This window comes from Rhinolophus sinicus, chromosome 2, assembly GCF_057876585.1.
Source record: "Rhinolophus sinicus isolate RSI-liver-muscle chromosome 2, RSI-T2T, whole genome shotgun sequence".
Lineage (NCBI taxonomy): Eukaryota > Metazoa > Chordata > Mammalia > Chiroptera > Rhinolophidae > Rhinolophus > Rhinolophus sinicus.
In genome coordinates, this window is record NC_142502.1 from 107,807,652 (window position 1) to 107,828,155 (window position 20,504).

The 20,504-nt window shown below is 53.2% G+C and overlaps 4 protein-coding genes across 14 annotated transcripts; 2 read left to right on the forward strand and 2 right to left on the reverse strand.

Moving 5' to 3' along the window:
- The first annotated feature begins 3,272 nt into the window (after positions 1–3,272).
- Positions 3,273–8,697, forward strand: LY6G5C (lymphocyte antigen 6 family member G5C). The gene is made up of 3 exons (XM_019715583.3): positions 3,273–4,655; positions 6,080–6,247; positions 8,193–8,697. Exons 1-3 carry the CDS (start codon positions 4,535–4,537, stop codon positions 8,354–8,356), a joined length of 453 nt encoding a protein of 150 aa, XP_019571142.1. The 5' UTR covers positions 3,273–4,534; the 3' UTR covers positions 8,357–8,697.
- Positions 8,698–10,388: 1,691 nt separating this feature from the next.
- LY6G5B (lymphocyte antigen 6 family member G5B) lies at positions 10,389–12,689 on the reverse strand. 3 transcript variants are annotated; one of them, XM_019715584.3, is made up of 3 exons: positions 11,913–12,689; positions 11,677–11,805; positions 10,389–11,466 (listed from the first exon to the last, which is right to left on the reverse strand). In XM_019715584.3, the coding sequence occupies exons 1-3, from the start codon at positions 11,968–11,970 to the stop codon at positions 11,066–11,068; spliced, it is 588 nt and encodes a 195-aa protein (XP_019571143.3). In that variant the 5' UTR covers positions 11,971–12,689; the 3' UTR covers positions 10,389–11,065. The 3 variants fall into 3 exon arrangements, 1 of the variants encoding a protein (XP_019571143.3); XR_016020368.1 differs by having other exon boundaries at positions 11,324–11,805; positions 12,023–12,038; XR_016020369.1 differs by lacking the exon at positions 11,913–12,689 and having other exon boundaries at positions 11,328–11,466; positions 11,540–11,906.
- A 138-nt stretch (positions 12,690–12,827) lies between these two features.
- CSNK2B (casein kinase 2 beta) lies at positions 12,828–17,016 on the reverse strand. 2 transcript variants are annotated; one of them, XM_074332695.2, is made up of 7 exons: positions 16,695–17,016; positions 16,012–16,094; positions 15,206–15,308; positions 14,524–14,639; positions 14,004–14,079; positions 13,709–13,898; positions 12,828–13,068 (listed from the first exon to the last, which is right to left on the reverse strand). In XM_074332695.2, exons 2-7 carry the CDS (start codon positions 16,081–16,083, stop codon positions 12,978–12,980), a joined length of 648 nt encoding a protein of 215 aa, XP_074188796.1. In that variant the 5' UTR covers positions 16,084–16,094; positions 16,695–17,016; the 3' UTR covers positions 12,828–12,977. The 2 variants fall into 2 exon arrangements, with proteins under 2 accessions (XP_074188796.1, XP_019571141.1); XM_019715582.3 differs by having other exon boundaries at positions 16,572–16,827.
- GPANK1 (G-patch domain and ankyrin repeats 1) lies at positions 17,011–20,172 on the forward strand. 8 transcript variants are annotated; one of them, XM_019715574.3, is made up of 5 exons: positions 17,011–17,312; positions 17,463–17,526; positions 17,846–18,071; positions 18,343–19,058; positions 19,579–20,172. In XM_019715574.3, the coding sequence occupies exons 4-5, from the start codon at positions 18,448–18,450 to the stop codon at positions 20,021–20,023; spliced, it is 1,056 nt and encodes a 351-aa protein (XP_019571133.1). In that variant the 5' UTR covers positions 17,011–17,312; positions 17,463–17,526; positions 17,846–18,071; positions 18,343–18,447; the 3' UTR covers positions 20,024–20,172. The 8 variants fall into 8 exon arrangements, with proteins under 8 accessions (XP_019571133.1, XP_074188791.1, XP_074188792.1 ...); XM_074332690.2 differs by having other exon boundaries at positions 18,346–19,058; XM_074332691.2 differs by lacking the exon at positions 17,846–18,071.
- The last annotated feature ends 332 nt before the right edge of the window (positions 20,173–20,504 follow it).

Consider the following 20,504-nt stretch of genomic DNA (forward strand, 5'->3'; position numbering starts at 1 on the left):
TCCCGCATGCCTGATACGTGGTTGCTTCCTGTTGCTTCAACTCAAAAACTTTGTTGTTTATAAAGTGCTTTCTAGTACCTGATTTCACCTACTTCTACCAATTTTCAGGTCTACCTTGCATGGTTTCACCATCAGTATCCCGTTTTCGTTGCTTAGCTCTTGCTATTTGCATGGGGAGCGAGGAGCAGCCTGCGCCCGTGTCTTAGGCAGCAAACTGCACACCCTCTTCTCCGTGTCATCAAGTCACATGCTCTTTTCAAGTTAACAAACACAGGGCCTGCCAGGGACTGGGTACCGAGGACTCACGTCCTCCCAGAGCCACACTTAGCTTTTTGGGTAGCCATTACACGATTTTTAGATTGACCCTGAGGACATCGGTTCCCTGTAACATCCTTCCTATTTCCAATCCTTGGGCCTCATGGAACAGAATGAGACCCTCTCTCACCCATGTTTGTTGTCTGGCTATGTTCTTCCCTTGGAAGCCTTCCTTCCAGATGACACACCCCTAGGTTTATCACCCAGGGTCCACCGTTTTGAACAAGATACTTAACGTGGGGACAATGTTCCAATGTCCTAGATAGTCTCTGGCTAACTTCAGTGTCTCCCCAGCAGTGCATGAAGCCCCACTGCAGCTCGGGGCACACGTGTCAGCTCCCGCTAGCTCGCAGCTCCTTAAAGTGGGGCTTACTGCGGCTCCACTGTGCAGGGTGACAGATTTGTCAAGTGATACGACATCTGATATTTGGGGTTAAGAGAGGGGAGGTGGCCCAGCTCCAAAACGCTCCCCCTATAGCAAATACTGGAAAGCTGATATGCCCCCCCATCCTGTCCCAGAGGGCAAAGTGAGGGAAGTGTGGAGCATGAAGTTGGGGGGCCAGCTGCATGGTTCTGAACCTTGCCCAGATCCACAAGGACAGTTAATATCCTGGAAACAGAGTCCTTGTTCAGCTAAGGGAACTCCTTAAATGTAAATAGGGGGCCCCCAGCCCCACCTCCCACACCCTGGAGACAAAGGACTCCCCCTTCCCGGCATGGCCATTAGGAGCTCTGACCTGCCCCCCCCCCCCACTCCCTCTCCCGTTCTTCCTGCACATACTATAGAGAACAGTGGATGACACGAGGATTTCTGAAGTGGGTGGAGAGGGGACGCTCAACATTTGAATTCTGGACCACCCCTCCCATAGGTTTCAGTCTACCCCCTCAGATTACTCCCCACCTTTGATAAACCCCATAGCAGCTGTGTTCTTAGAACCACACCCCACCCCCATCCCAGGACGGGACTTGTCCACTCCTCACCCTGTATAGCAGTATCCCAGCAATCTCTGGGGAAGACCAGCTGAGATGTAGACCCCGCATCTGCTAGACCCTATTGCTGTACTGGGCACCAGGTGAGGTCTGGACACCCAGGTGTCCCCGAGGAGCCGGGCAAACTGGGAGAGAGGATGGAGGCTGGAAGATAGGAGAGGTAGCGCCTGGACAGGAAATCTGGGAAGAAGAGTGGGGGTCCCAGGCTGGGACGTCCCTTATCCTATCCTATCTCTCTGGCCCATGCTCCACCCTGCACGGCTCCCAGTGTGCGATGCTGGACTCGGCTCTGGGCTGCTTGTTGGGGTTGAGGGTTTGCTCCACGACCCCTGGAGGGGCATGTATTTCCCGCACAACTATCACAACAGAGTGAGGGTCCCGGAGCGTGGGAGGCCCAGGCGTCGGTGATAGCTAGGTCCCTATCTATCCATCCATCCACCCATACAATCAACAAGCCATCCCAGCTCCCTCAGGAACGCAGTCACTCATTTTTTTCATTCATTTATATTCGGGTTAACGATTCCCTCTCCAGTTCCTCTCCTGACCGCCGGGTCGGACAGTAGCGGGAACAGAACTCTGCTCGCGCGGTACCCAATCACCTATAACCCCGCCCCTCGCCCGCCCCGCCCCATTCCTCTAACTGGCGTTCTGGCCTCAGGCCCGACCTCCTTTGTTTCATCGCTCGGCTGCTAATCCCCAAGCATCCCTTGCCTCCCGGGAGGGGCACTCAGCACAGATAGTCAGTCACTGCTGTCGCCATGGCGACTACTGCAACGCCCCACCTCTTCACCCCGGGAGAGCCGCCACGGAGCCCGCGGCAACGAACCATGGCAACGAACTCTCGCGGCTCTTCGCGCGCACTGGCCGCGCCCTGCCGCGTGGACAGGGAAGGACTGAAACTAAACAAGGGTGGGATTAGTGAACGTGAGGACACGTCCTTCCGGAGAAGGCGGGGCCGCCAGTGTCTTCCCTCCTGCTACCCTCAGGGCCCGCGGCCGCGGAAGCTCCACAGCAAGTCCTCCCAGACCTCTCAGGGCGACCCCTTCGGGAGCCCAACCTCAGCCACCGGTAGCCCTCCATAGTCCCTGGCCTTTCAGTTGCGGTTTTATATTCGAGAGGGGTTCGGAGAGCGCTGTGAAATTCCTTTCTGCCTCCCCCTTTTCCTCTGCGCTTCGAGAGGTGTCCCTCCTCTGTGACTCTTCGTTTATCACTGTGTTCCATTCAACAGACATTTATGTAGGTGCCAGGCGCTCCTCCCTTGGCACCTACATAAATTACTGACTTTAATACAATTTGACTTAATTCATCCCAAGGTTCTTGGGGGGCGCGCAGCGGTGTGCGTTTTCCACTCGTGTTTCTTCTTTCCCATCCGTCTTTCGTGGCGCAAGTCTCCGTTTCTTCCATCTTCCTCATCAGCACCTCGAAGCCGGATGGTCTGGTACCACAGCGGAAACCCGGGAACCCTTCTGCGAACCCGCCCCAAACCTCCAAACTGGAGGTTGGAGCAGGTGGTTCGTTCCTTAGCCCAACGACCCTTAAAGTAAAAACCCTGAGGGTCTCAGCAGAGGGACTGGCAAGTGGCAAGGTTCGAACAGAGCAAGCGACGCGGAGGCATAGCCCTGCAGGCCCCGAGCTGGGAAGTAGGCGGGGCGCCTGGGGTCTGCCCACGGCCGCTCATTGGTTGCTGCGCGGTCTCCAGAATTCCGACCTGGGTGGGATCGTGGCGCTGTATCGCCACCTTCCGGGAAAGCCGGGTAATGCTCTGAGTGTCCATTGGGTCCTATCGCCGGGCAAGCCCTTACCAGGTTTCTTCCCAGACTCCTGGCGGAGAGTTGACCTTGGGCTGGGGGCCGCCTCCGCGTCCTCGCAGGAGCGCTGAGGCGCAGCCAAGCGCAGAGAGAGAGCACACAGCGCCCGGGCCTGTGGGCGCCGGAGATCAGACCCACTGATCTGCAGCTGAGGTTAGGCGGGGCGGGGAAAAAGGGGGCGTAGGAAAAGGTGTTGGTTTCCCGGAACCCACAGGGGGCACTGGGCTGAGTATGGTCACTGGGGACCCACGGGTCCTCGTTTTTGGATTTCTGACAGTGCTACGTTTTTCCCATCTTGGAAGGTGGTAGTACCAATCACTCCCCTGAGCAAGCCTATCCCCCCCATCCCTCACCTTACTGTCCAAATCTGTCCTGTTTTCCTGTCTAAATATATCTCAGATTCAGTCACTTTTGGGCTTCCCTGCTTCTCTTCTACTAGACCAGACCGCCATCTTGTGACTGGACTCAGGAACAGCTTCCTAACTGGTTTCCCGCCTTATTTATCTTACAAATGAAAAACTGATGATGTTAACTCCTCTGTTGAAATCCCTTTGTCAGTAGTTTCCACTTCCCAGGTGCTCCCAGGAAGCACTCTGCCTTCCACCCCTCATACCCTATCATTGCTTGTTGACTTGTCTCCCCCACTAAGACTGGATGCTCTGCGGAGGGGCAGTGTAAACAATCAAGGTAGGTAAAACGGAGCTGCAGCTGCTAGCGGTCATCCCAGAAGAACTGCCTTGCACTCTTATGCCTCAAACCTTTGGAATGTTAAAACAGGGCAAAATAACCTTTGGACTGGGCCTAGGGCAACATTGTGTCCCAAAGAATTGTTTACAAAAATGTCAAGAAAGCAGTTATGACTGCTGGACCGATGACTACTGGACTGAAAACTTAAAACATTGTTTAGAATTGCCATCACCATGTTATCTTTTCTGCACTAGTAGAAATGCCTTCCTTCTATTTTTGATGTACTCGTTCCCCTTCCCCTTCTCATAAATACCCATTGCCTTTGTCTCCTAATGAGAACATTATCTGGGCTTCTGCCGGAATGGATTCTTCCCGAATAGTTATTCTTACTGATCTCACATAAACGCTGTTGCCTCTCACTTTGAAAGGCCTTTTATTTTTAGGTTGACAGCAGGGACTTGGTGTGACGTTGTGTCCACAACACCTGATGCAATGATTCAATACATTGTCTGTTGAATGAATATGAAAGAATGTTCCTCTCTCATTCTTCTGTTGCTGGGCTCCAGTGAGCAAGCCAGGCTGTTAGTCCCCCAGAGTGGCCGTGGGTGAGGACGCTCTGTCCCTCTGGCTGTTCTGGCACTCATTTCCACCCCAAAGGCCATTGTCCCTCTCCTTCCTCTTGGCCAAGTTCTCTTGCACCAATATAAGCACAGACTGGAAGCTGGTTGGCAGTCATGAATTTTATGGCTGGCCCTGCATGCAGCTGGAGTCTGGGTCCTCTGGGCCTCCACAGCACCCCCCAAGCTTTGTACAGGGTCCTCCTAATAGCGCTGGTCATGATGAGCTCGGCGTTCGGTAAGTGGCTCTAAGGGGTCAGAAGGGTCTCCTGGCCTGCTGGATAGAGAAACCCACAGACACCAGGTGTCTGGGTACATCTGCCCAGGATACTCAGGTAAAGCCCAGGCAGGAGGAGAGGTGAGGTGAGTGGGCTTGGTAGGACAATGCCTGGGCACTGATAATGGACTGATGTTCACTCAGAGGGAGATTTCTAGTGACACCACAGGGCTGTCTCAACAGCGATGAGCTGAACGGAACCCATGAGGTCAATGCAGAATAGGGAGCGTTCAGGGAACATGCTAGACGACGGCACCAGGATCCACAGGGTGGAACGAAGCTGGCTACTCACTTGGCTACAAAGCACTAGCTCCATAGAAACAGGATTCAAAATGTTTGTTCAGCATTTACCTCACAACAAGTGCTCTGCTGGGTCTGGGGACTCGTTAATGTGTGGTCTGGGCCTGGGACCAGAAGAAGAGGGAGATGTACAGTCGGCCCTCTGTATCCGAGGGTTCAACCAACAGTGTATCCCTGGATTCAACCAACTGTGGATGGAAAACATTCGGGAAAAAAAAAGTTGGTTGTTGCTGACCTGTACTGTGTAGTTAGGCCTATGATGGTTGTGTCTGTACTGAACAGGTGCAGACATGTTTTCTGAGTCATTATTCCCTAAACAGTACAGTACAATTATTTACATGTCATCTACATTGTATTAGTGATCTAGAGATGATTTAAAGTAGACAGGAGGATGTGTGTGGGTTATATGCAGTTACTAAATCATTTTATACGAGGGATGTAAGCATCCTTGATTTTGGTATCTGTGGGGGGGTCCTGGAACCAATCCCCCACGGATACCGAGGGACAACCATTATGCATGTAGATGGGGAGCGCTTTGGTAGACAAAGTCCGATGAGTCTGTCCTGTGATAGGGCCACCAAATAAAGAATGTGGCCCTGGGCTGCTTGAAGTCTCCTGTCCCCACAAAGCAGAGATTCTTCCTGTCCTGTGAGGACACATTCATTCTCGTTTTCACTTCTCAACACGACAGATCAAGAATGCATATTCAAAAGAGAGTCCAGGGGCTTGGGGACTGGGAAACCAGGTCCCAGAGGAAGAACTGTCCTACCAGGGCTGCCCAAAGCTGGAACGGGCTGCCTTCGCCTCGCCTTTGAACTTAGAGGCCTGCACAGTGCTGGGCACTATTGGCCCCTCAAATACATGTTGAATGAATGAATGAATGAATGAATTCCTCATTTCAGGAAGTATAAGAAAAGAGAATGGATATTTTTAATGAGGACTAAAGCTTCTGGTGGAAGATTAAGTGAAACGGTTTTAAAGAATTGGTGATTTCTTTAAATCATCAATTTTCTGAGACGGGGAAGTGGTGGAGAATGGTGGGTTTGACCTGGAAATTAGGCAGGTGGGGGTTCTCTGTGTTCTAGGTAAGTTTGATCCTGTCAGTGAAAAACCCCCTCATCCAGCTCAGTTCCCCAAATACCTGCGCTGTTATCGATGCCTCTTGGAGACCAAGGAGCTGGGCTGCCTTCTGGGATCTGACGTCTGCCTCGCTTCGCCTGGCAGCAGCTGCATGACGCTCTTCATCAAGAACAGTAAGGCGCTTTCTCCCGCCAATCTTGGGCCCAGCCCGTTCCCAGCCTGAGTCTCTACCAGTGTCCTAAGCTGCACCCCAAGTCTGGTTTCCACAACCCTAAGATACTGTTCCATCGCTGTCTCTCCCTGCTCACCTTCAGAGCCACTCGCTGTCTCCACTTGCACTGCTGCGGCCTCCTCAGTGCACAGCTGACTGGCTTCCACCGCCCTCACAGCACCAGCCTTAGGGACCCTCAAGATCACCAGACCCACGGGCCTCCCCTCAGGCTGCCTTGTCCCCGTGTATCAGGCAGTTCCTGCCAGCATCTCTCTTCTCCTGCCTCTCCTGAATCTTCTTCACTGAGTCTTCGCTTATTCTCCTTGACCCTTAATGGTTCATGTTCACCAAGATTTGGGCCTTAGCTATCTTACTGCTTTACTCTCCCAGACCATTTTATCTGCTTATTCGGCTTCAACCAGCAGCCATATACTGGTTCCTCTTGAATCTGAGCGTTTGGTCATACTGTCATGTCAAACTGTCCTCTGGACATCTCCACCTCACTTTCAACTTGCCGATTATTGATTATATTCCCTTGTTTTTCATGCCTGCTCGTCCACCCAGTCCCTCACCTTTTTAAAGTTAACAAACACATAACACACGCTAAGTGCCTGGCACCGTTCTAAGCACTTACAACCCTCTGAAGTAGGTATTATTACTCCATTTTACAGATGAGGAAACAGAGGTGCAGAAAGGTGCCCAATTCTCCTAGGGGCTAAGTCACAGTTTGTGGTGGCTCCAGAGATGGCACTCTTAACCAGTGCATGAAGGTGCCTTTATTCAAATCATTTTATTACATTAATTATTTTAAATAGCTGATGCATAGCCATGGTTACAGTATTCAAGAGAGTCATAGATAAGTCTCCCTTCCACTCCTGGCCCAATCCACCCAGCTCCCATGCACACAACAGAAAACTACTCTTTACTGTCTTGATTACCTTTTCTGTGATCTTTTGTGGACATTCCACCCTATACAAATATTAGTTTACCCCATCTTCATCTCTTTCTCCCCCACAAACAGTAGCATACCTCTGTAAACACTGTTGTGCATTTGTTTGCTTTTTTTTTTTTTAACTTTTATTTATTTTAAGTGTGTTTTTCCAGGACCCATCAACTACAAGTCAAGTAGTTGTTTCAATCTAGTTGTGGAGGGCACAGCTCACAGTGGCCCATGTGGGAATTTGAACCAGCAACTTTGTTGTTAAGAGCACCGAGCTCTAACCACCTGAGCCAACCTGCTGCCCCTGCATTTGCTTTTGAAGTTTAACAGTTCTAGGAACTTAATATTTCCATGTCAGTTTGTGAACAGCTTCCTCATCTGTCCGTTGGCCTGCTGCGTGGCTCTCCATGGTGGGCCTGTCGGAGGCCATCTCGCCACATCACTCACTTGTTGATGGACTGTTAGGTTACTTCATTTTTCACTCTCTCAAGCAGGGCAGCAGTGAACATCCTACCTGGGCACAAAGATTTTTCCCCTCTAATATATACTCATAATAGCAGCAGACAAACTTCTCTTACTTTTAATCCATAAAATAAACACCTCCCCTGTGCAAGCCAACCTCCAATACATCGCCCAACTTTTTCTGACGTGGTCCTGCTCAAAGTGCTGATTCTTCCTACTTTGCTCCACAAGCCCCAGCTCAGTGCCGCCCCCTCCCCCCCGCAAGTGTCACTGTGTTTCAAATGACTCTTTCCCACCAATCTTCCATGGGAAACTCCTGTAGAGTTCATGGCTGGTGACTGACTCCCTGACACTCGCTGCCCCTGCCCAGTTCCAGGAATCTGCGTTTCGGGGTCCAGGGGAGGGTGTGGGGCAGTGATGAGAAGTCCACGTGGAGCGAGGGGATGCAGGGCTTGGGCTTTGCCGGGACCCCCACATCACCGGTTGCTGCCGTCCCCGTCCCCAGGCAGTGGCCCTGGCATGATGGTGAGCGACTGCATCCGCAGGGAGCAGATGAGCGATTGCACACAGACCCGTCCATCTCCAGTGCTTGGCTTCTGGACATTCTCTCGATGCTGCTTCCAGAATTTCTGCAACAACCCACAGAACAGAGTGTCATATATTCCATAGGACTTCTGCAGAGACCTTCAGAGTAAAATGCTGCCAGTCTCCAGCCAGCCTCCTGACTCCCACCTGGGCCCTGCCGGACAACTCCCAGGCCCTCCCACCAGCCCTCCTACACCCCTAGGTTACCATACCCCAGCCCTAGTCTTGATGTCTCAACAGCCCCATTCCCACTCTGCCCCTCCCCAGATGTCTCTGGAGTTTTCAAGTTCTCTCAGTCTGACATCTTCCCTCCTCTCTCCTCCACCTCTTGGTTGCCTCTTTGCCCTGCTTTGCTCTTTGCTTACTCTACCTCCAGGTCTCTCTTGACAGGTATTCCTCCAAAATAAACTGGTATACGAACTGCATGGTTTGTCTGTCTCTTCTGGTGGAGGTGGCAACTAAGGGATGGGGTCCTGACTACCCCATCTTGGGGGCAGGGAAGGGGCTCCCAGCCCTGCTGAGCTCCTCCTGCCCTGCCTCGGTGTCTCTGATTCAGCTGTAGGCACAAAAAGGTGAAGAATTGGAAAGGGGTACAGTGAAGGCCCAAAGGGCAGTGGGCATGCTGTTGGCGCTGTCACACAGAGCTGTGGGGGGACTGCAGGGGAGGTCCGTGGGGGCGGGGTGTCAGTGGGAGTGGGGCAGTGAACAAACCAGGCCGAGGGAGAAGGACACTCTGTGGAAAAGACGCTAGGCCTAGTTTAGCCCTGGGCGCTCTGACCCCAGGCTCAGCTTCCCTCTTCAAGGACCGCGGTAAGTCACTGTCCAGTTCTGGGCCTTGGCTTCCTCAGCCTGAGGCTGCCTTCGTTTGTACAAACCTGGGCCTGTCCGAGTTCATGCGGAGAAGGGGGTCCAGCAAAAGAAGAACACGTGGAAGGTCTGTACCCCCCTCTGTACCTCCAAGTGCCTTCTGACCTAAAAGTGAACATTGGTGTGTCCCGCCAGAGCACAGACCATCAAAGGGGCCGTGGCAATGTCTCCTCACAGCATGGGTGCCAAGCACCGCGTACCTGAAGTGTACAGGCCGTATGGCGCCATCTGGAGCGAGCATAAACCCATCTGAGCGGCTCCAACGGGGGGCAATGGCGACCCTGCGTGCAGGGCGTGCCTGGGAGGGGCGTGGAGGTGGCTTCGGAACGGGAACTGGTAACACAGGGGGACAGTTCACAAAAGCCCGTTTTATGGTACGTAAGACTTTGGAGTATTTTGCCCGAAAGGTTTAAGAACAGGCTAGCGTCTCTGTTTGTCTCGAAGGCATGTATCTATTTTTGAGGTCCTGCCTTCCACTGTGTACACATTTACATGCATTCTCTCAATCTTAGGAGGAACAGCCTTACCTGACAGGTGACCAGTGAGGCAGAAACAGCAACTTACCCAAGTGGCAGAGGACTGAGATTGGGCCACCCGGCCACAAAGCTACAAGACTTCAGAAAAAGGTCTCAGAACCCCAGCACTGGGTTGCGAGCCGGGCGGGCAGATGCCTGGCTGTACCGCCTGTGACTTCTGCTGCTTAAGGCCGGGCCTGGCGCCACCAGTGTCCACTGTGTCCCAACTGTATGAGAAAGGCAGCTACAGCTATTCATTACTGCTTTCCATATGCTTGTAGCTTTTAAAAACGAAATAAAATTGTATGTATACCTATATCTATAAAAGGCCCCCAACCAAATGGGCCCTGGGGTCCAGGATGCTGAAAAGAATGGACAGGTAGGAACTCAGGTCCCACAGCCCCAGGTGACTCAGAGGCAGAAGTGGGCCCTTTGCTTTGCTCTTAGTTTTCCTAGTTTAAGTTTTTCCTCCTCTCTTAGGTGGAAAAACGACTTCACTTGGGTCTCTTTCTAGATTTTGTTGGGCATAAAGCTGGGAGGTGTCACAATCCTCATGCTTTGATCTCGAGCTGAACGGAGGGTGGGACGGACGTGGGTCCTCTGGAGCAGGCCAGGCGGAGGCTGTGTGGAGTGGGCAGGGCTTCACAGACTTGTTGAACCCCACACCCAATTAACTTTTAGTCTGTCTATACCTGCCCACACCTGAGTCTGAGCCGATGAACAATGTGACAGACTTAACCCAGTCCATTTATTGTGGAGGGAAATCAGGGGACATGGAGCAGAGCAGGACAGACCCTCTCCCCTCCCTGGGTACCTATGGAAGGGGGTGTCAGGACTCAAGTGATGTGAAGTGGGGCTGAGGAGGCCAGAGCCTGGGACAAGAGATGGGAGAAGGCAGCAGGATACCAGGAGAGGAGTGGGGTGGTGTAGACAGCGAGGCGGAGACGCCAGGATGTGAAGCCTGGAAATCTGCACAGAAATCTACCTCTCATCCTTCTTGCTGCAAGTTCAGTCTGGCACTGGGTCTTAGAAATAGGCACAAAATGGGATGTACAGCCAGATCTAAATGGAGGTGGCAGGTGACCAGAGTGAGAGAGGATGGGGGATGGGGTGAGGGCGGTGACTGAACACTCAGATAACGGGAAAGCGCTGAGGAAACCACTGCCTTTCCCAGGTCAGCCTGGGCAGAATCTGTACTTGAGATTATTTTCTAGGAGGAAGAGCATTGGGTGCTATGCCAACTGGTGTCTGGGGAGAAAATTAAATCAAAGGCATACAGACACTAGAAGTACAAAGGAAGGAGGGTCTGAGAAAGCAGAGCAGAGATTGTGGGGTTCTGAGAAGGCAGTGCAGGACGCTGGGGGGCTGGGAGAGAGGCTGGAAGAGACTGGAATCTGGGAATGGTAAGAGGTCAGAGCCCAGCTCGGGGAAGAACCAAAAGTCCTGAATTGTTGAGGAATAAGTATATATGGCGCAGGTCAGCAATGGACAAGCCCAGGTTCAAGGGCAGGGCAGCCAGGGGGTCCAGGCCTTCAGGTTCCTCCACAGCATGGAAGCTGGGGAGGGGCAGTGAGAGGTTCAGGGCCTGGTAGAACCGCTGGATCTGGGACCTGGGCAGGGGCAGGGCCAGGGCCCCATCGGGGGGCTCAGGCAGGGAGCTCTGGAGCTGGGGGCTGGACCAGGAGTTGCAGTAATCATACTGGCAGCACTGGGCCTGGTACCAGTACTCTGAGAAGTAGGTGTTGCGTTTTTCTTGGCAGCGGTAAGAATTGTACTGTCCACAGCCTCGGATGAAGAAGCGAATCTTGGTATCTAGAGGAGAGAGGACAGCTAATAACAGTCCCCAAACTTAGCACCCCTATCACGGACTCTCCCCATCGCTCACCAGATCTGACTTCTATCCCAGATGCCTTCAGAAGGGATCAAAAAATCAGCCCAGCTGGCTCTGAACTCTGGACCCCTCCTTCCTGGATGCGCCTGCCTCCTTCTTGTGTCCCAGGCCTCAAGTAGTCTTAAACTCACTGTGATAGATGGTGATCACCATGCATGGGGACGAGCTGCCTATGGTGCACTTCTCCGAGCCTGAAATGCACCCTACAGAAGGCTCTTCTAAGAGGCAGAGGTGGCAGGTCCGGAGCCGAGTAACAGGAGCTGAGGAAGCAGAAGACAGGAGGGCTGGAACACTGGCTTCCCATTCCAAGTTCCCTGCTGTGCAGGGAGCCCCACCCCCTGCCTTCCTGCCCCTGGGCCCCACTTACCCTTCCCCACTGTGAAGCCCACCACGACCAGCACACCTACAAGAATATGGGCCTTCATTTTGGAATACTAGGGATAGGGGCAGCCCCTGAGGGGTGCCCTGAAACCCCACCTTTCTGTGACCGTGCTCTTTGATCCTGAGCTGCAGACAGAGTCTGAGCAGGCGCTGCTGTGGGTAGAGCTGCAATCCTGCCTGGGGCAGGATCCGGGCTGCAGGAACTTAACTTGACAGGAGGGACAGTGTGTCTTCACCCACAAGGTCTGGTTCCTGAACGTGGGAGCAGTGGCTGGGACAAGGGCAACACCTGGGCCCTTATCCAGCTACCTTTGTCCGGCATGCTCCCCCAACATCTGTTCCCGCCCCTCAAGGGCCCACGGATTAGCTTGTCTCTGGCACCATCTGCTGTTCTCCCCCCACAGCAGGGCCAGTTCCTATCGTGTTGGAAGGAACTTGGGCCAGGAACTCAGTATACCCATCCTTCTGAGCTGAGCATGTCTCAGTTTCCCCAGCAGGGGCCGCACAACACCATGGAACAGCAATTCTGGACCTCTTCCCTCCTTTCTCCACCCCTTATAATTGCTTGTTTTTTGAACCCCTTTCCCTGTAAAACCAAAACCGAAAGATAGTGTTATTTCCCTTTACAGTATAAACAGACAGCTGTAAGCAGACCCCCAAAGAACAAGTATTTCTCTAGTCTTTGAAATCTGATTTTTCTCTGGGAATTTTCCTTGTGACTGCACACCCGCATACCCAGTCCTAGGAATTCTGCTCTGCTACTAACACCATCACCCAAATGCATAGGGCACAAATCTGTGCTGGTTTTCAACTTGGGGAGGGTGGACTGGGCCATGAGGACCCCTGGTGTCCAGCACACCACTACCCTCCCTTCCCCAACCCCAAGCACCAGACCAGCTCATGCCCTTTTCTTCCACTTTATTTCATATTCCCACCACAATAATGACTCCTTTAATTTAAACTAAAAACCATGGAGGGTTCCTGAAAGGGTGGCAGCAAAGGAATGGAGGTGTCAAAGACTGAGGACACTCAGGGACAGGTGGGGAGGGGATCAGCGAATCGTCTTGACTGGGCTCTTGAAGTTGCTGGCGGCTTGGAGCTGCAGCTGGTAGGCCATCGGATGGATCTTGAAACCGTAGAGCCTGGACCAGGGCAGAGGTCAAGAGGCAGCAGAGTGAGCCCCACGCGACCATGCCAGCAGCCTGCATCCCTGCTCCCCACCCGAGCTCCTTCAAGAGCCTGCTCAGTGCTGAAGGGTAGTGGTTCCCAAACTCCTCCCCTCCAGAATATCTGGGAATGTACCTTAAACATCCATTAAAACTCAAGTCTAGGCTATGCATGTATGTATACAGATGTCTGTATCAGTGCTTGTTTTAATGTAAAACTGAACTTTCCTTCCCCACACCAGGGGAAAAACGATACTCTAGGAAGATAAACCACACCTGAAACGTGGCTCTGCGATGTCCTGGCCAAGGACGAACACCCAAGACGGTGTAAGAACAGCCACTGTTTAAATGGTGCTTCAAGTGCCAAACGTTATCCTAAGCACTTCACATATTTAAAAATACCCTGCCAGGTAGGTACTACTATCACCCCCATTTTACGGATCTGGAGGCTGAGGTGTAGGCAATCGAAGAACATTCCCAGGGCAGGGTCCCTCAGCAGGGAGAGCCCTGGCTTTGGGAGAAGCAGAGCTCAAGAAAGGACTATGCCCCCTCTTCCCTTCTCTCTGGGGGTCTGGGCCTGTCCTGTGACCCCTGGTGATTCTGCCATGCTCCCCACCTGGGCACAAACTGGTTGGCGGGCCGCTTGGGCCGGTATTCCGGGTGTACCATGAAGAGCATGTGAGGGAAACCAGTGCCAAAGTAGGCGCCGTCTGTGTGGTGGTGCCTCGATGACTTGGGTGTGTACACGTCCATGCACTTGGGGCAGTAGAGCTTCACCATGGCCTCACCTGGGATGTCTGACAGGCCTGGGAGACAGCCAGGCTCAGCACGCCAGGCTCTCCCACCTTGCCCAACCTCCTTTCCAGAGGACCTGCCATCTGCTGCCCTCCTTCCCCTTCTCCAACACTTACCGATGGGGAGCATTGGCTGGTTCTCACAGTACACACGGGGACAGTAGCCAAAGTCTCCCTGCTGGTATTTTTCCAACTGAGGTGAATAAAATGGAAAAGACTGGTGGGTACATGTGAAGAGAAGAGGCAATCCCCTCCTCTGCCCAATCCACATCACTCTGTGCCCCACTCCTATCTCCTTCTGTCCAGAGGCCCCTTCTCTGGCCCAGACCAGCCATGTGACTCTCTGCTTCCTTTTCTCCACTTAGGCAGGCTGCAGACTATCAGAGCCATTTGCTGTTTGTTACCCGAGAAAGAGGCAGTCTATAACAATTCTCTGTCCAAGGTTACGTCCCCCTCCCTGAAAACACCCCCTTCAGAACAACCCCCAATCAGGATTAAATTCCAGGCCCAGGTTCTGAGGTCATTTTCCTCTTCTCAGCTAGACTCCTTGACAGGGTTGAAACATGTGATTTCTTGCTGCAGGAACCCCTGTTTCCCTTACTGCCTCAGGAATCAAGTGGGAGCAGAGAGGCCTCACCATCTGGGCGATGCCACGGTTGGTAAGGATATAGCGGGCGTGGATCAATCCATAAAGCATCTCGGCTGCCTGTTCAATCAGGTCACTCTGGTTGGGGTTGTCTTCCAGCTCTTCATCTGAAACATGGCCCCGGCTGAATGCAACCACTTGTCTTACAGCTTTCTTGGGTGCCCTGCCCATCCCCGGGGGCTGCTGGCTACTCAGTTCTCAGAGCACCCACCTTTGAGTCTCTCCCCATCTATCATGTGGGCATCTGACCCAGAAACCCGGGCCTCTGACCCTTCCACTAACCCGAGGTAGCTCTACCTTCTCTCCACACCTTCCCAGCCTCTGCTCTCTTCTCTCCTTCCCAATTCCCTCCTCAACACACAAATGCAAAGACGTCAATGCAGAAGATGTAACTGTAGCCCGGAAAGTGCAAGGTAGGATAAAGAAGCGGAAAATGAGAACCCTGGGGAAATGCATTATGGAATATAGCTGAGTTATAGGATCAGCGCGTGGGAACAAGTGGTATCAGTCACAAAACTAGGCAAGAATCAGGAGACGCAATAAAAACGAAGTAGGGGATTTTGGGTTAAGGGAATCAGAAAACAAAAAGGAAATTTAGAAATTCAAGAAGCACACGAACAGCGAGTTGGAGAAAAGCATATACACACACAAAACAACCCTGAGGGTGACTCACCAGGCTCCAGGTCCAAGATCATGTCTAGAGCTTGTCGATAGTGAGGCACCTGCTCATTGAGTCCAGTGAGATTGAACTTGTCCTGGATGTAGTCTTCATCCACCTGTCAGGATGCAGAGGTCAAGAGGGAACCCACAGCAGAGTCCTTGGCTTTGACTTGAGCAAGTTGCTCTAACTGATGCCTTATCCTCAATACAGCTGCTTTTGTTCCCAACTCAGCAGAAGCACTTGAGTCTCTCTCCCCAGTTTGCCTACGCTGCCGTCCATAGAAGCTTTGGCTTTTCTTTTCTAAGGATAAGCATGTACAGCAATCCCCTTCCTTAGAGAGGCTTCCCTTTCAAGATACCTGTCCCTACTCCTGCTCCCCCATCTCTAAGAACCAGTTTTGTTCTCTCCTTAGGGGCAGATGGCTGAGAAAGGTGGAGGTTGAAAAGCATGGGTTCTGAAGGCAGTTACACCCTTTATGTTGACACACATTATGTTAAATGCTACAAAACATTTTACAATGCGGCATTTTAATTCTCCTAACAGTCACCAGAAATAGGTATTACCAATACCACTCTAGTAATAAAGAAGACAGACTAACTTGTGCAACGTTATACTGCTGGAGGGTGGCAGGGGTGGGAGTTGGGCCCCAGTCCTATTATTTCACCACAAATTAGTGGTGGGTTACTGAAGGAACTCTTTCTTGACAGGAAAACGTTTCTATGCAAGCATGGGAGACAAATGCGTAGAAACTGACTACGTGGGAGAACATCTGGCCTGACTATGTGTGGAAAAAAGTAGGGAGATTGAAGAGAACTCACTTCACAGAAGAATTCATTGCCACGGAGCCCACAAAACCAGGAAATCCAGGACACCTCCTCTGAGCTGCTCATCTTCACGTCAGCTGGAGAAAGAAGAGTTTAAGTGTAACCCAAGTTCTCCCTCCCTGCCTCTGGTATCCTCCCTCCTCCCACACTTTGCTCTCCAACCGCGGAAGAATTTGGGGCCTCCTTTCCTCAAAGGATCCCAGACTCTGGAGCACCTCTGCCCAGATCCTCTTATTCACAGCTCAACCCTCTTTTTCTGAGATGAGAAATTCTTTGGGGTCCCGCCACTTGCAAGAAACCGACAGGTCTTGACCCACCAGTCCTACCCACGTCCCTGACGCTCCCAAAAGCCAGTCCCCTCTCCCCTTCACGTCAACTCCGGCCGTGCTCCCTCAGGTCTCTACATGTTCCGGGGCATTTCCCAAGGGTTCCGAAGTTTATCCTTTCCAAGCAAGAGATGGGCCCCTCTTTTCCTCATGGCCTGGGGTAGGGCGGGTGGCCCTCAGCTCCCTTTCGCAGGAGTCCCCACATCCCCCCTCCGCCCCTCAGGCCACCTCTTCCTCCCTGGGTGCCGGACCAGGTCACTTCCTTCTCCACCGAGCACGTCGAAGCGCGGAGACCCCCATGTGCCGTGCCCAGGGACAGGGCACTCAGCGCGGCGACGACCTCAGACTCACCGGCTGGACGGGGGCCAGGACCGGGGTGGGGGAGGGGAGTTGCTACTTCCAAGGAACGGCGACGACCGCTACAGCGCAGGCCGCGGACCGGATCGCGGCAGGCGAAGTGGGGAGGGGGGAGTGGAAATTGAAGAGGGTGGGGAAGAGGGCAACGCGCAAGCGCCAAGGGCCGGGCGCCGCGATGGACGCCGGGAGATAGAGTCTCTGCTAGTGAGAAACTGGAGAAACCAGGGAAAGGCGAACTACGAATTCCAGGGTGACCTGCGCACGACCCTGGTGTCGCGAGGCCCCTGGGGAAGATGCTAGGGGCGGGGCGCAGCGAAGCTCCACCGGAAGCGGAAGCCCTGTACCGCGTCCTGGGCCAGAGAGCTTGAAAAATATAGTCGGGTGATCGCGGGACCCGGGGGTCGCGAGGGGGCGGGGTAAGGATTGATGGTGGCTGGGTGATTTCCTGCCGCTCCCCTCACACAGCGAGCGAGACTTCGGCCCCGGCGCGCCCCTGCTGGCCAGGGGACTGACTTCATCCCCAGCCAGCCCTTCGCCCGAACCAGACACGCCACTGGAGACCCCCGACGGGCCCCATGTTTCACCTGGGGGTCCGGCCTCCTGAGGCGGGAGGTGAGGCCGGCCTCCGTGCTGAGGGACCTGGGTAGGATGTACTGGGCTGAGCTGAGCGGTGTGAGAGCCGGGTCGGCCCAGCGCTAACCTGAGGTGGTGCCAGCCATTATTCTGCTGCTCGTCCCCTTGCAGTTCTCCATTTCCTCTTAGGGCTTGAATGAGGCCTTCTGCTGCGGGCGCTAAGTGTGACCTTCGAACCCTGATTGGAGTAATGGTGAGGGGCAGCGTGACGTTATTTCACAGCTCTGGGCATTCCATAGGTTTCCCTCCGCCTCCTCAGGGCCTTTTTTTTTTAACCCAGAGAGTGGTTTCCCAGCTCCAGAAAATGAGCTGAGAGCTGGGACCAAGTTGAGGGAGGCAAAGGGCATTGTGGGGCGTTATATAAAAGCAGGACCCCAACTGACAGATCCTCGGTCCTCGTGCTACGCTGGCACGTGGCACTTTGCGCGAATACTATTGGAAAGGTTGCCAGGCAGGAAACCTGGTGCTTTCTGTACGCCTGTACCCTCAAGTAAAAGTTCGTTTTTTTCCAGCCACGCAGGTGTCTTCTAGTCATCTCGCTACTTGAGCTTGCGAACTGCTTTGCACAGAGGTGCCATTTTGCAGTACGAAAGCTACGAGACAACGCAGGTTGCAGCCTTCCCCCAAATCTGCGTCCTGCTTCCAGACAAGTGTCAAGTCTGTTTTTGTTTGAGAAGATAATATCCAAAATAGGATCAAGGAAAATTTAAAGAGCCAGACTGATTGTTTTTCTTAATGGTATGCCTTACGGAGCGGTAGTTTCAAAGAGGTTACTTACTCTTTATTGTTGATGAGGTTGGGGGCGGGGGCTGAACGCAGGACCTCTGCACAACTGTCCCATGGAGTCTTTGTTAACCTTTACTAAGGGGCATGGTCTGTTATTGTAGGGTTCCGTTTTTCCACGTGATTTATTGTCCTTAGGCCCTGTAGGGTCCTAGGTTGTGAGGTAACTTTTGGGGTGGGAGGGTTTTTGTTTGTTTTCATCTAAAGCTACTTTCCCTCATCCCAGCAGGTCTCTGGAGGTGGCTGTGGTCACTGCAGGGCCACCATGGGATTGGTTTCCTTGTCTCATCTTCCCCTTGCCTAGTCTGAGTTTCTCAGCTCTCCCACAGCCATGTCCAGGCCCTCCCTCATCACCTTCACCCCGGCCACCGACCCTAGCGACCTCTGGAAAGATGGGCAGCAGCAGTCACAGCCTGAAGAGCTGGAGCCTACCCTGGATGGGGCTGCAGCCCGGGCTTTCTATGAGGATTTGATTGGGGATGAGAGCAGTGCCCCTGAATCCCAGAGATCACAGCCTGAGCCTGCCAGTGAGAGAAAGCGGAAGAAGAGAAGCATGAGGAGGGAGGCTGCAGCAGGAGCAGCAGGAGGGCATGGACAAAGGAGATCTCTTGAAGCTGAGGACAGAATGACTCAGTGGATACTGAGGGCAGCCCAGGAGGGGAACCTGGCAGAACTAAGAAGGCTCTTGGATCCCCATGAGGCAGGGGGAGCTGGGGGGAATATCAATGCTCGGGATGCCTTCTGGTGGACCCCCCTGATGTGTGCTGCCCGAGCAGGCCAGGGAGCGGCTGTGCGCTATCTCCTAGAGCGAGGGGCTGCCTGGGTTGGGGTCTGCGAGCTGGGTGGCAGGGATGCTGCTCAGCTGGCCGAAGAAGCGGGCTTCCCTGAAGTGGCCCGCATCGTCAGAGAGAGCCACGGAGAGATGAGGAGTCCAGAGAACCGGTGAGGGGACGCCTGTGCCCATGTCCTTCTTTCAGTGTGTTCAGCCCTTCCTAGCCACTCCACACCAGAGGCCTCAGCACAGAGCTGAAGGGTTCTCCCCCATCCCCGTATAGGTTGACAGGGAAGGCAGTGTGCTAGAGTGGTTATGAACATGAGTTCTCTGGGATTAAATGCTAACTCTACTTGGGCAAGCAACCTAACGTCTATGTGCCTCAGTTTCCTCATCTGAGAAATGGGGAAAAGAGCACCTTTCTCAGGGTTGTTAGGATTAAATGCATTAATACATGTAAAGTGTTAGAACAGTGCTTGCCATACGGTAAGCTTTATAGAAACATTAGCTATAACCATTATTCCTTTTTTGCCCAAGAGCCTCATGAGGCCTAGTTACCATCTCTTCTCCCAACTATTCCCCTCTGGTCCTTCATTGCTAAGTGGGGCGGAAGGCAATTTTTTCCTTAGCAGAAAAACTGGAAGGACCCTGTCCAACCCTGCCCTCACCCTTTCTCTTCGTCCTCTGCAGGTCTCAATCCTCCTCCCCGAAGTACTGTGACACCTGTGATGGCTACTTCCAAGACTCTAACCATCACACATCTACTGCTCACCTGCTGTCACTGTCCCGAGATCACCGGACCCCCAACCTGTCCCTTGGGGTCCCCATATCCAGCCCAGGCTTCAAGCTACTGCTGAGGGGGGGTTGGGAGCCTGGAATGGGGCTGGGACCCCAGGGCAAGGGCCGTGTCAACCCCATCCCCACAGTCCTCAAGAGGGACCAGGAAGGATTAGGGTACAGATCAGCGCCCCAACCCCGAGTTACACACTTTCGGGCTCAGGACACCCGAGCAGTGGCTGGGAAGGAGAGAGTCCCTCAGGTGACTACACTGAGCCGGAGGGAGGAGAGAAGGCAGGAGGAGAAGGACAGGGCCTGGGAGCGGGATCTGAGGACATACATGAACCTTGAGTTCTGACCTTGGCAAGGTCTCACCCTGGTCTGCTGCTGAGGTCTGAACTTGAGCCTCTGACCTGTCCAGGTCCCAGACCCTCAGGTTTTGGTCAATGGGCACTATCTTTGGGAGAGGGGGCTGAGTGGGAGTTGAGAAATAAATCAATCTTCTTACTCCTTTGTGTTTTACTAACTTTTCTGGAAGCTGTTGTGGGAAGCCAAACAAGTCTGGGGGCCACATGCAAGCCCCACCTGAGGCAATAGGGGCAGCCCCTCCAGGTGGCATGATAGGGTCACCTCCTTGCCAGTCTGGTTCACTGCCAGGTCCTAGCCCCGTCTAGAGTGCCCCACCTATCTTTCAACCCTGAGCCAGGAACTGCCCAGCTCTATGCGAGTCTCACCTCCAGGAAGGGTCCTCTGACTATTCCAGCTAATTCAATCACAAGTTCATATACTATGCTAAGAATAGGAATAAGACATTCCTAAGCTCCAAGTTGCTCCCAGCT